The 14814-nt window shown below is 48.6% G+C and overlaps 1 protein-coding gene across 1 annotated transcript in view; it reads right to left on the reverse strand.

Moving 5' to 3' along the window:
• The window catches only part of adcy5 (adenylate cyclase 5), a 531201-nt gene that overhangs the window by 59012 nt on the left and 457375 nt on the right, over window positions 1–14814 (reverse strand). The window contains exon 13 of the mRNA XM_070875264.1: window positions 3681–3797. Within this exon, the coding sequence (XP_070731365.1) occupies window positions 3681–3797 (117 nt within the window). The remainder of the gene's footprint in view (window positions 1–3680; window positions 3798–14814) is intronic.

The raw sequence follows: 14814 nt of genomic DNA on the forward strand, positions 1-14814 counted from the left end.
GGGGGGAGGGGGGGAAGAGGGGGAGGGGGAGGGGGGAAGAGGGGAGGGGGAGGGGGGAAGAGGGAGGGGGAGGGGGGGAGAAGGAGGGGGAAGAGGAGGGGGAAGAGGGGAGGGGGAGGGGGGAAGAGGGAGGGGAGGGGAGGAGGGGGAGGGAGAGGGGAGGGGAGAGGGGAGGGAGGGGGAGTGGGGAGAGGGGGAGAGGAGTGGGGAGAGGGGAGAGAGTGGGGAGAGGGGAGAGGAGTGGGGAGAGGGGAGAGGAGTGGGGAGAGGGAGAGGGGGAGTGGGGAGAGGGGAGGGAGGGGGGAAGCGGGGAGGAGGGGGAGAGGGGAGAGGTGAGGGGGGAGTGGGGGAAAGGGGGAGTGGGCAGTGGGGAGAGGGGAGAGGGAGGGGGGGGAGAAGAGGGAGGGAGGGAGGGGGGGGAGAAGAGGGAGGGAGGAAGAGGGAGGGGGGGGAGAAGAGGGAGGGAGGGGAGGAGAGGGAGGGAGGAGAGGGGGGAGGCTGAACGGAGCCGGGCCGAAGACTTCGGGCGGGGCCAACCCAAGCAAGATGCCGGGCGGGCAGGCCCCGCCGAAGAAAGAGGGAGCAGACTGGACCTGAAGGGGGAGCTGGAGCGGAGCAGCAGCTAGGGGAGGGGGCGCGCGGATGGCAGCGGAGTGAGAGCTGGGGGGCGGGGGCGGGGGCGGGGGCGGGGGCGGGAGCTTGGGGGGGGGGGGGGGGGGGGCGCGGATGGCAGCGGAGCGGGAGCTGGGAGGGGGATGGGGGGTGGGGGGGGACGTGAGAGAGCCAGAGGGAGCGTGAGCTGAACGGGGGCGGGGAGCCACTGCCACAGCCAAAGCAGGAGCTGGAGGAGGGAGGTGCAGTCCGATCTTTGCCGCCCCAGTGAGCCCATTCGGCCAGGGCTAGGGGCGGCGTGCTTCGGGCCCCTCCCACACACGTTCGGGCCCCTCCCATTGTAGCGCGCATGTGCAGAGGTCCCGGCACTGTTTTCAGCGCAGGGACCTGGCTCCGCCCCCACAACTCGTGCTGCGTCGCGCCGAGGGCCTGGATTGACCTGAGGGTGTGGAGAATACCGAGGTAAGTTTTCCGTGCGGTTTTGAGCGCGGAAATCAGGTGTGGGTCGCGGGGCTGCGCCGTTCTAGGCATGGCCCGAAACTTGACCCCATCGAAAATAGATGCAGGAGTAGGCCATTCAGCCCTTCGAGCCTGCACCTCCATTCGATATGATCATGGCTGATCATGCAACTTCAGTACCCCACTCCTGCTTTCTCTCCATACCCACTGATCCCTTTAGCCGTGAGGGCCACAATTAACTCCCTTTTGAATATATCTAACGAACTGGCCTCAACAACTTTCTGTGGTAGAGAATTCCACAGGTTCACAATTCTCTGAGTGAAGAAGTTTCTCCTCATCTCGGTTCTGGACTTCCCCAACATCGGGAACATTCTTCCTGCATCCTATCTGTCCAATCCCGTCAGAATTTTATATGTTTCTATGAGATCCCCTCTCGTTGTTCTAAATTCCAGTGAACATAAGTCGAACTAGTCTTATGTCAGTCCCGGGACTCAGTCTGGTGAACCTTCGCTGCACTCCCTCAATAGCAAGAATGTTCTTCCTCAGATTCGGAGACCAAAACTGTACACAATATTCCAGGTGTGGCCTCACCAAAGCTGTGTACAACTGCAGTAAGACCTCCCTGCCCCTATACTCACATCCTTTCGCTTCTTCGGCAGCACCTCCCAAACCCGTGACCTCTACCTCCTAGACGGACAAGAGCAGCATGGGAACACCACCACCACCTCCACGTTCCCTCAAGTCACACACCATCCTGACTTGGAAATATATCGGCCATTCCTTCATCGTCATTGGGTCGAAATCCTGGACCCCACCCCCTAACAGCACTGTGGGAGCACCTTCACCACACAGACTGCAGCGGTTCAAGAAGGCGGCTCACCTCCACCTTCTCAAGGGCAATTAGGGATGGGCAATAAATGCCGGCCTTGCCAGTGGTGTCCACATCCCGTGAATGAATAAAAACAAAAGGCTTAAATGAACGATTCCATGTGAACTTCACTGATATCTATTATGCAGAATTAGACAGGCTGGAGAATGTTTTAAGAGCCAATTTTTTTTTTGTCACTGTTGCTGTTTTTCAAATAAGATCCAGATATATTCATTGTTCCCTTTCCATTTTACGACCTGTGTTGGCCAGTACGTTTCCCCAGAACAAGGAGGGTTATCTTTATGGAAAGGAAACATAATTCTTCAAGAATAAAATAACTACACAATACTTTGGAGTGTGTGGAAAAAGAAATACAGACTTACAATTATATAGTGCCTTTCATGACCACCGGATGTCTCAAAGCGCTTTACAGCCAATGAAGCTCTTTTAGGAGTGTAGTCACTGCTGTAATGTGGGAAACGCGGCAGCCAACATGGTAAACGTCCCAAGGCATGTAGAAAGAGCGCTATCAGTATAAATATTTTTGACACCAAGCCACATGAGAGATTCAGACAGGTGACCAAAAGTTTGGTCAAAGAGCTTTTAAGGAGCATTTTAAAGGAGAAGAGAGGTAGAGGGATGGAGAGCTTTAGGGATGGAGTTCAGAGCTTATATGAACATAAGAAATAGGAGCAGGAGTAGGCCATCTGGCCCCTCGAGTCTGCTCCGCCATTCAATAAGATCGTGGCTGATCTGATCTTGGGCTTAGCTCCACTTCCCTGCCGGCTAACCTTGACTCCCCTATCGTTCAAAAATCTGTCTATCTCCACCTTAAATTTATTCAATGACCCAGCCTCCACAGCTCTCTGAGCTTAGGGCCCAGGCAACTGAAGGCACGGCCACCAATGGTGGAGCGACTCAAATCAGGGATGCTCAAGAGGGCAGACTTGGAAGAGCACGGAGATCTCGAAGGCCTTGAAGGCTTGTAGGGCTGGCGGAGGTTACAGAGATAGGGAGGGGTAAGGACATGGGGTCTCGGTGTTAACCCGGGTCCAACACACTCCATACTCTGTGTCATCATCATAGGCGGTCCCTCGAACGAGAATGACTTGCTTCCACAAGAGTTTATAGATGTTTCAATGAAGGACCCGATGGTCCAGTCCTGAACTCCAATTGAAGGGGTGGAAGATGCCTGTGCGTGGATTTTTTTAACGTGTGGTGACCGTTGCACATCAGCCACCACACGGGCTTGACAGAGCTCAGCCTTTATCCAGTGGGGAGGGTTGACCAGGACGACTGGAGACCTGCTCTGCTGCACGGATCCAGTGCGCTCACATATCACTGGGTGAGCAGGCCCTGGAACATTGTGGGCGAAGGTGCGGCGAATGAGGGACGGGGCCCAGAAGAGCCGAGGGCCCAGAGGCAGCACTCTGTGTAACACAAGGACTAGCACACGCCAGCCTCTGGGTCAACCTTCCTGCGAAGCTAAATGGCCACGTAGCGGTATGGAGGTCCCACACAGACTGCTCACCATCTTTTAAATGTAAGAAACCGCACATGTGCTAAAGTCTGAATGGGCCATGCAGCCAGTTAAAGGGACCGTGCACCGAAAAGAGCAATTAGATGGAGCATCGCTCTGAGTTATCCTGGAGCTGAAAATGGAGTATCTCTTTCCAGTGGTTTAGAATGGGATCATGCCTGCTGAAAATTACGCAGCCACCCCAAGACTGTTTCCACCTACCATGTTGACAAACGCGGACAGGAACACCAGCCAGATGGTGAAGACCCCCACGATGGTGCTGTTCATCTTGGACTGGACGATCTTCTTCGACAAGTGCTGCAGTGGGCCAGGGAAGAGCTGGGAGGGCAAAAGAAAGATCTCAAAATCAGTTGCTTGAAGCAGAGGTTCAGGAAAAAAATCCACACGCCACTTGATTTGACAAAAGTTACAGAATCAGCGAATTGAAATTTGTTTCGCTTCCGCAGCAAGATCTGTCAAGCCGTCACCCTGACACTCTCACGATGTTCCCTGGGGAGTTTCACCCTGAGCACGCTCAGTGTGTTCCCTGGGGAGTTTCACCCCGAGCATGCTCAGTGTGTTCCCTGGGGAGTTTCACCCCGAGCACGCTCAGTGTGTTCCTTGGGGAGTTTCAACCCGAGCACGCTCAGTGTGTTCCCTGGGGAGTTTCACCCCGAGCACGCTCAGTCTGTTCCCCGGGAGAATTTCACCCGAACATTCATAAGAAATAGGAGCAGGAATAGGCCATTTGGCCCCTCGAGCTACACCATTCAATAAGATCATGGCTGATCTGATCTTGGCCTCAACTCCACTTCACAGATTCACAACCCTCTGAGAGAAGAAATTCCTCCTCATCTCTGTTTTAAATGTATGTGTTCCCTGAGGAATTTTGACTCGACACTCTCAGCGTGTAAATGGAGTTGAGCTACAGATCAGCTGTAATCTAATTGAATGGTGGAGGAGGCTCGAGGGGCCGAATGGCCTCCTCCTGTTCCTATGGTCCTATTTTCGCCCCATTGAAATTATATAACTTTCCCCTCCTCCTGACATTTCCAAGCAGGATTGGGACGGCAGAACGAGTGAATTCAGAGAACTCTGCACTGACGTGAAGGTGCATGATAAAAGTAAATTAAGAAAAAATTCATTCATGAGATGTGGACCAGCATTTATTGCCCTTGAGAAGGTGTTGCCACCTTATACAGCTGAATGCCTTGTTAGGCCCACCTCAGAGAGCAGATAAGAGTCAAACACATTGCTGTGGGTCTGGAGTCACATATAGGCCCAGATCGGGTAAGGACAGCAGATTTTCTTCCTTAAAGGACACTAGTGAACCAGATGGGTTTTTATGACTTTTCAGTAGTTTCATGGTCACCATTACTGATACTAGCTTTTTATTCCAGATTTATTTAATTCATTAACTGAATTTAAATTCCCCAGCTGCCGTGATGGGATTTGAACTCACGTCTCTGGATCATTGATCCAGGACTCTGGATTTATTAGTCCAACCACATAACCATTAATAAAAACAGAAAATGCTGGAAACACTCAGCGGGTCAAGCAACATCTATGGAGAAAGAAACAGAGTCCTCCGCCTATTTTCTATGTTTCTATTAAAGGGATCAGGGTGTATGGAGAGAAGGTTGGGGTGGGATACTGAGGTTGAATGATCAGCCATGATGATATTGAATGGTGGTGCAGGCTCGAAGGCCGAATGGCCTACTCTTGCACCTATTTTCTATGTTTCTATGTTTCTATAACCATTAATAAAACAGAAAGTGCTGGAAATACTCAGCAGGTCAGGCAGCATCTGTGGCGAGAGAAACAGAGTTAACATTTCAGGTTGACGACCCTTCGTCAGAACTCATTATCATTAAGTTACTGTACCCGTCAGCATCTAAGTGGCTGTGACAATTGTGAGAGCCAAAGATACTGGGTAGGGTAATGGGTAACAGACTGGGAAACGCCTGAATGTGTATTTGTACTCCGAGATCCCTTTGATCCTCTAACAATTCTATCATAACTTTCAAGAGGGAATTGAATAAACACCCAAATTGAATTAAATGCAAAAAATGCGCATGCACAGATCTTTGAATGGACCGCACAGCCCGTTAAAAAAAATTAGAGGGGACATTGTACTGCGTGTGCACATTTTACAAGGGATCTCGGAGTACAAATGCACAAATCGCTTAAAGTCGCAACACAGGTTAGTTAGCAAGGCCATAAATAAAGCACTTTACTTCGAGAGGTATAGAATTGAAAAGTAGGGAAGTTATGCTAAACCTGTATCGAACTGTGGTTAGACCACACTTAAGAGTACTGCGTACAGTTCTGGTCGCCGTATTATAAAAAGGATATAGAGGCACTGGAGAGGGTGCAGAGAAGATTTACAAGTATGATACCAGAAATGCGAGGATATACATATCAGGAAAGGATGAACAGGCTGGGTCTCTTTACTCTTGAAAAGAGAAGGCTGAGGGGTGACCTAATAGAGGTCTTTAAAATTACGAAAGTTTTTGATAGAGTGGATACAGAGAGAATGTTTCCACTTGTGGGGAAGAGCATAACTAGAGGCCATCAATATAAGATAATCACCAAGAAATCCAATAGGAAATTTAGAAGAAACTTCTTTACCCAGAGAGTGGTGAGAATGTGGACCTCGCTATCACAGGGAATGGTTGAAGCAAATAGTATAGATGCATTTAAGGGGAGGCTAGACAAGCATATGAGGGAGAAGGGAATAGAGGGTTACGCTGATAGATTTAGATGAGGAAAGACGGGAGGAGACTCGAGTGGAGCATAAACGCCGGCATGGACTGGTTGGGCCGAATGGCCTGTTTCTGTGCCGTATATCCTGTGTAATCCTGTGTAATCCTGTGTAATTTGCTTCCACTGCCCTTTCACGTCGTGCGTTTCAGATCTCAACAAATCTCTGTGTTAAAAGATGTTGTTTGCTGGGCTCAGTGGGGTGCTGGTTCCGGATGCACAAGTCTTTATGCAGCTGGTGTACGGTTGCCAGATTTGCTAAGGGCCACTAAACACAATAAGAACAATTACAACTGGAGGTCGCTAACTCTGGTGAGCTGAGTTCCTGCAGGTTTCAGTACATGACCTCCCGCCTCCAACCACCTCACCCCCCACTCCAACAGAACTCCCCCCCCCCCACCCCCCCTCACCGCTATTTACAATATTTTGTATTGTTAATAACTGAAAGTCTTCAAAGAAAATGCAAAAAAAATCAAACACTCACAATTTATTTTAATGCCCCAATGCTTTTTTCACCAGAGTTTTACTCGTCCTGGAGACTAGTTCGTCATTCCTGGAGACTTCAGAGCAATCCGATAATCCAGATAATGCAAGGCAATAGTAGCGCAATGGTTATGTTACTGGGTTAGTAATCCTGAGGCCTGAGACATGAATTCAAATCCCACCATGGCAGCGGAGGAATTTAAATTCAGTTACTTAAATAACTCTGAAATAAACGGTATCAGTAATGGTGACGATTAAATTACTGGATTGCCGTGACAATCCATCTGGTTCACTAATGCTCTTTAGGGAAGGAAATCTGCTGCTCTTAACTGGTCTGGCCTGTATGTGACTCTTAACTACACTCTGAAATGGCCTGGCAAGCCACCAGGGATGGGCAATAAATGCTGGCGATGCCAGTGATGCCCATATCCTGTGAATGACTAAACAAAAGTGCTGGAGAGTTGGTCATCCTAACGTACTTCTGGCTAGGATAGTGTGGGCAGAATTCCAGGAATCACAACAGATGGATGCTGTGATAGAGTGAGCAGTTCCAGTGATGAGTTTCAGCACTGAACCAAACCGATCGCTGGTTAGCGAACTTCACATGCAGAGGAGTGGATCTGACAAAGGTTGTATTTAGGATCATTGCCTTGTGAAATGCAGGTTTCCAAACCAACCCATGGCTCAGTGGATGGTTCCCTTTGCCTCCGAGTCAGAAGGATATGGGTTCAGTTCCCACTCTGGAGACATAAGAAATAGGAGCAGGAGTAGGCCATTCGGCGCCTCAAGCCTGTTCCGCCATATAATAAGATCGTGGCTGATCTGATCATGGACTCAGCTCCACTTCCCCACCCGCTCCCCATAACACTTTACTCCCTTATCGCTCAAAATTCTGTCCATCTCCACCTTAAATATATTCAATGACCCAGCCTCCACAGCTCTCTGGGGCAGAAAATTCCATAGATTTACAACTCTCTGAGAGAAGAAATTTCTTCTCATCTCAGTTTTAAATGGGCAGCCCCTTATTCTTAGACTATGTCCTCTCGTTTTAGTTTCCCCTATGAATGGAAATATCCTCTCTGCATCCACCTTGTCGATCCTCCTCATTATCTTATAAGTTTCAATAAGATCACCTCTCATTCTTCTGAACTCCAATGTGTCTCGGCCCAACCTACTCAACCTCTCCTCATAAGTCAACCCCCTCATCTCCAGAATCAACCTAGTGAACCTTCTCTGAACAGCCTCCAATGCAAGTATATCCCTTCTTAAATAAGGAGACCAAAACTGTACGCAGTACTCTAGGTGTGGCCTCACCAATACCCTGTACAGTTGTAGCAGGACTTCCCTGCTTTTATACTCTATGCCCATTGCAATAAAGGACAACATTCCATTTGCCTTTCTGATAACTTGCTGTACCTGCATACTAACTTTTTGTGTTTCATGCACAAGGACCCCCAGGTCCCTCTGTAATGCAGCATTTTGCAATTTTTCTCCATTTAAATGATAATTTGCTTTTCTATTATTGCTGCCAAAGTGGATAACCTCACATTTTCCCACATTATGCTCCGGTACAAAATCCAGGCCGACATTCCAGTGCAGTGCTGAGGGAGTGCTGCACTGTCGGCGGTGCCGTCTTGCAGGTCACATGGTAAACCGAGCCTCCTCTCACGTGAAAGCTCCCTGGGCGCTAATAGAGAGCGGTTTGCGTTGAGGATGTCTCCAATACTATTTATGACACGGGTTTTTAAATTGTTCTGAAGAAATGCTAATGCTTTGATTGAAAAGAGCAGGAGGAAATTGACTTGGCTGGAAAAATCGGGAGGTGCCATCTTTTGGATGAGACATTAAACAGTCTGCCCTCTCAGGTGGATGTAAAAGAGCCCATGGCACTATTTCAAAGAAGAGCAGGCGAGTTATCCCTGGTGTCCTGGCCAATATTTATCTCTCAATCAACAAAACAAAAACAGATTATCTGGGTCATTATCACGTTGCTGTTTGTGGGAGCTTGCTGTGCGCAAATTGACTGCCGCGTTTCCTACATTACAACAGTGACTACACTCCAAAAGAATGTAATTGGCTGTAAACCACTTTGAAAAAAGAAAGACTTACATTTTTGTAGCGCCTTTCATAACCACTAGACGTCTCAAAGCACTTTACTGTTGTAATGTGGGTAACACGGCAGCCAATTTGTGCACAGCAAGCTCCCACAAACAGCAATGTGATAATGACCAGATCATCTGTTCTTTTGTTATGTTGATTGAGGGATAAATATTGGCCAGGGCACCGGGGATAACTCCCCTGCTCTTCTTCGAAATAGTGCCATGGGATCTTTTAAGGATAAGGGGTAAGCCATTTAGGACCGAGATGAGGAGAAACTTCTTCACCCAGAGAGTGGTGAACCTGTGGAATTCTCTACCACAGGAAGTTGTTGAGCCCAATTCACTAAATATATTCAAAAATGAGTTAGATGTAGTCCTTACTACTAGGGGGATGGCGAGAAAGCAGGAATGGGGTACTGAAGTTGCATGTTCAGCCTTGAACTCATTGAATGGTGGTGCAGTCTCAAAGGGCCGAATGGCCTACTCCTGCACCTATTTTCTATGTTTATGTCCACCTAAGAGAGCAGACGGGGCCTCGGTTTAACGTCTCATCCGAAAGACGGCACCTCCAACAATGCAGCACTCCCTCAGCACTGCACTGGGAGTGTCAGCCTAGATTTTTGTGCTCAAGTCACTGGAGTGGGACTTGAACCCACAGCCTTCTGACTCAGAGGGGAGAGCAAGCGCCACCCACTGAGCCACAGCTGACATTGACATCCTCGGGTCATGAAAGATGCTATATAAACGTAAGTTTTTTGTTTATCTTTTTAGAAGAGAAGAGGGAGGTGCTGGGGCAGAGAGGGAGAGAAAAGCACCTCGAGCATGTGTCTTCAAAGTAACTGACCAGCACATCCCGTGTTTCAGCTCTTATTTTGATCCCAGATACCCGATGACTCATACTGCAGTCAGCTCTGATGTAACCTTTATTTCCAAAATTCAGAGTAAATTCTCTTCTCAGCTCTTCCAACAGGCAGACTTGCTCTAAACATTTATCAGACTATGATTATACAGATTGTGTATTTTTCACTGATGTTGCGTAACACAGGGCACCCACTTCCTGATTACCATTAGCTAGGGTGGCATTTTGCTGAATTGAATTTGACTTTGTGCGAGATTGCACCAGTTGTTCCCTCAGTCCCGTCACATCTGGTACTGAAGTAACGGGGTGCCACTAGCAATACCTGCCTCAAGGACTAGCCTGAATTTGCTACTGATTAAAAGGGTCTGTTATAACCAAGCTGGAGAAGGCCCAAAGGTTGACCAACCCTACCTGGAAATTTAAAGTGACATACATCATCATCATAGGCAGTCCCTCGGAATCGAGGAAGACCCGCTCCCACTCCTGTTGTGAGTTCTTTGGTGGCTGAACAGTCCAATACGAGAGCCACAGACTCTGTCACAGGTGGGACAGACATTTGCCGATGGAAGGGGTAGGGCGGGACTGGTTTGCCGCACGCTCCTTCCGCTGCCTGCGCTTGACCTCTTCACGCTCTCGGCGACGAGACTCGAGGTGCTCAGCGCCCTCCCGGATGCACTTTCTCCACTTAGGGCGGTCTTGGGCCAGGGACTCCCAGGTGTCGGTGGTGATGTCACACTCATTATACACATGGATATGGTGGCCTAGTGGTTATGGGAACGGCTTGGACGCAGCACCAAGGTTCGGAGTTCAAACTCACCGTGAGGATTTTTTGGGGGGCGGGGGGTGGGGGAGGTGGGGGGGGTCGTCATTTCTGGGCAAGCACCAGCAAGTTAAACATAATCAGCTTTTATTTTAGTTTTAACAGTATGTCAAAACAAAAAAACGGATTGTCTGGTTATTATCATGTTGCTGTTTGTGGGAGCTTGCTGTGCACAATTTGGCTGCCAATTTGCGCACAGCAAGCTCCCACAAACAGCAATGTAGTAATGGCCAGATAATCTGCTTTTTTTGATTGAGGGATAAATATTGGTCAGGACACCGGGGAGAACCTCCCCTGCTCTTCTTCAAAATAATGCCATGGGATCTTTGACGTCCACTAGAGAGAGCAGACGGGGCCTCGGTTTAATGTCTCATCCAAAAGACGGCACCTCCGACAGTGCAGCGCTCCCTCAACACTGCACTGGGAGTGTCAGCCTAGATTTTTTGTGCTCAAATCTCTGGAGTGGGACTTAAACCCACAACTTTCTGACTCAGAGGCGAGGGTGCTGCCCACTGAGCCACGGCTGACACTCGGATGGGTATTAAGAGTTATGGAAGCAAGGCCGGTGGATGGATTTAAGATACAGATCAGGCACGGTCTAATTAAATGGGCTCGAGGGGCTGAATGGCCTACCCCAGTTTCTATAATTATAAAAATAATGCATTACATTTGAATAATTCTCGCGCAGATCAAGAGAGCAAAGAATGGCCAGTCCATGGGATTCACACAACAGCGAAATACTGCGGATGCTGGAAATCTGAAATGAAAACAGAAAATGCTGGAAATACTCAGCGGGTCAGGCAGCATCTGTGGAGAGAGAAACAGAGCCAACGTTTCGGGTCGATGACCTTCCTTCATAGGATTCACAGTCTGCTTTCGGTTCATGAATGGAGTCTGAGGCTTGTTAGATAAGAACGTAAGAATTAGGAGCAGGAGTCGGCCATACGGCCCCTCGAGCCTGCTCCGCCATTCAATAAGATCATGGGTGATCATCGACCTCAACTCCACTTTCCCGCCCGCTCCCCATATCCCTTGATTCCACTAGACTCCAAAAATCTATTGGTCTCAGCCTCGAATATATTCAGCGACTCAGCATTCACAGCCCTCTGGAGCAGAGAATTCCAAAGATTCACAACTCTCTGAGTGAAGAAATTCCTCCTCATCTCTGTCTGAAATGGCCGACCTCTTATCCTGAGACTGTGCCCCCTTAATTCTAGACATTCCAGCCCGGGGAAACAACCTCTCTGCATCTATCCTGTCAATCCGCTCCAGAATCTTGTATGTTTCGTGAGATCACAGCTCATTCTTCACCGCTCCAGAAGAGATCAAACGTATAGCAAGCCTAATTTGACTAATTATTCAAGCAGGCACGGTGACAGCTCACAGCTACCCATTCGCCAAATAACCTGAACCCATTGGCAGCCTCTGTGCAGGGCCTGTCCTCATTTGGCAGATAATCGGGAGTGGGCGTGTTCTTCGGAGGGCTGCAGGAGTGAGAATGAAGAGCTTTCTTTTAACAACCGCACTGAATGAGTGATGGAGCCAGCGGCGTAAACCCGGTCAGGCTCCAGGGTCACCCACTGAGAGAGCCTTCAATCAGCTCCACTCCCACTCAGAACAGAAATTGGAAACAAATTTCACCAGGCGGTGGAAAAAACCTGCCGGGAAAAATAAACAACGGAAAAGAAAACTATCACGACTAAATAAAAGTAAACAAGGGTCAAATCAGCACCAAACTGTACAAGGGAAAACATTGCTTTTCACAAAATGACCACGCAACTCACAGGAGAATACGCAACTTTTTCAACAACAACAACAACTTGTACTTATATAGCACCTTTAACGTAGTGAAACGTCCCAAGGTGCTGCACAGGAGTGTCGTGAGGTAAAAAAAAATGTTGACTCCGAGCCGCACAAGTAGAAATTAGGTCAGGTGACCAAAAGCTTGGTCAAAGAGGTAGGTTTCAAAGAGCGTCATTAAGGAGGAAAGAGAGGTAGAGAGGCGGAGAGGTTTAGGCAGAGAGTTCCAGAGCTTGGGGCCCAGGCAACAGAAAGCATGGCTGCCAATGGTTGAACGATTATAATCAGGGATGCTCAGGGGGACAGAATTAGAGGAGCACAGATTGCCGGCACGGGCTCAACGGGCCGAATGGCCTCCTTCCGTGCTGTAACTATGATTCTATGATGATGATGATCTCTGGGAAGGTTGTGGGGCTGGAGGAGATTACAGAGATAGGAAGGGGCGAGGTCATGGAGGGATATGATGAGAATTTTGAAATCGAGGCGTTGCTTAACCAGGAGCCAATATAGGGTCAGCGATCACAGGGGTGATGGGTGAGCGGGACTTGGTGCGAGTTAGGTCACAGGCAACCGAGTTTTGGATCACCTCTAGTTTAACGTAGGGTAAAATGTGGGAGGCCAGCCAGGAGTGCGTTGGAATAGTCTAGTCTAGAGGCAACAAAGGCACGGATGAGGGTTTCAGCAGATTTCCTTACCTCCCTGACAAGAAAAAACCTTTCTTGCTCTCTGTTTCTTACGAAAGGTCACCAACCTGAAATGTTAACTCTGTTTCTCTCCCCACAGATGATGCCCGACCTGCTGAGTGTTTCCAGCGATTTTATTCCAGATTTCCAGCATCTGCTGCATGGTGTTTTTTTTCTCAGTTTTTCCCGACGCGTTCCGGCATCTCATGGCCCTCAGTGTCAGCCGTGGCTCAATGGGTCGGGCACTCGCCTCTGAGTCAGAAGGTTGTGGGTTCAAGGCTAACTCCAGGGAGTTGAGCATAACAATCTAGGCTGACACTCCAGTGCAGTGCTGAGGGAGTGCTGCACTGCCGGAGGTGCTGGGGTGCCACGAGCGAGACAAGCCTGAATTTGCCACTGATTAAAAGGGTCTGTTGTAACCAAGGTGGAGGAGGCCCAAAGGTTCACCAACCCTGCCTGGAAATTTAAAGTGACATACACATGGATATGGTGGCCTAGCGGTTATGGGACCGGCTTAGACACAGCAGCAAGGTTCGGAGTTCAAACCTCACCGTGGGGGTCTCATTTCTGGGCAAGCACCAGCAAGTTAAACATAGTTAGCTTTTATTTTAGTTTTAACGGTATATCAACATAGAAAAACAGATGATCCGGTCATTATCACATTGCTGTTTGCGGGAGCTTGCTGTGCATAATTGGGCTGCCACGTTTTCCCACATTGCAACAGTGACTACACTTCAAAAAGTACCTCAATGGCTGTAAAGAGCTTTGAGATGTCCGGTGGTCCTGAAAGGCGCTAAATAAATGCAAGTTGTTTGGTTTCTTTCACTGCCCGGAGCTTCTCTGCTCATAGTCGTGATGTCAGTGGTGTCTTCTCCTCCTTCTTCTCCTTAGGCAGTCCTCTGGAGCTGAGGATGTCTTGCTTCCACACTGACATGAGTTGTAAGGTTACCGATGAGACCAATGCGGGATCTACAGTCTCCGTCACAGGAGGTTGGTGGGACGGGTGTGTTGGGGTGCTTGACTTGTCGTACGCTCCTTCCACTTTTTGTACGTGTAGTTGTTGTAAATATTGTCGGTGGAGCAGAACTTCATAAGCAGCAGTTTTAAGGCATAAAATTCTGTCATCAGCTGGCAGCGCTTTGGGACGTCCGGTGGTCGTGAAAGGTGCTATACAAATGCAAGTCTTTCTTTCTAAATGGCAGATCAGTGTGGTTCGGAATAACAGAAAACAACCAAAATTGGATGAGACTGGAACAGGCAGCCAATCAAACGGGATTGGGGGAAGTAGGCCAATCACAGACTGGATTAGAAGTGATAGACTAATTTACAGTAACAGAGATACTTTGTGCTGCTAAGTTGGATGATATATATATATATAGACACCAATTAGATGTGGCCTCCTGCGAAGCTGTGTTGGAGCACAGATGCTCTTCAGGCTTGAGAGTGTATCTGCTAATTTCCTCTCACACATTTGTTTAACTTTAATCACATTTTTCAGGATCCGGTGACACTGGGGGATGAGCAATGAGGCAAACATTACTTCCACGTGTCTAGATGGTACGTGGAGCTGGAATACGAACTGGTTTACCAGTGAAGGAAAGCCCAAGAAATGAACTGCAGCCATTAACCTGTCCTCTTCCACTTACTTAGGGCAACAGTTTGCACTTAGAAAATAAGACGTGCATTTATATAGCGCCTTTCACGACCTCAGGACGTCCCGAAACACTTTACAGCCAATGAAGTACTTTTTGGAGTGTAGTCACTGTTGTAATGTGGGAAACGCAGCAGCCAATTTGTGCACAGCAAGCTCCCACAGACAGCAATATGATAATGATCAGATAATCTGTTT

This window comes from Pristiophorus japonicus, chromosome 3 (assembly GCF_044704955.1).
Source record: "Pristiophorus japonicus isolate sPriJap1 chromosome 3, sPriJap1.hap1, whole genome shotgun sequence".
In the NCBI taxonomy this organism is placed as follows: Eukaryota; Metazoa; Chordata; class Chondrichthyes; family Pristiophoridae; genus Pristiophorus; species Pristiophorus japonicus.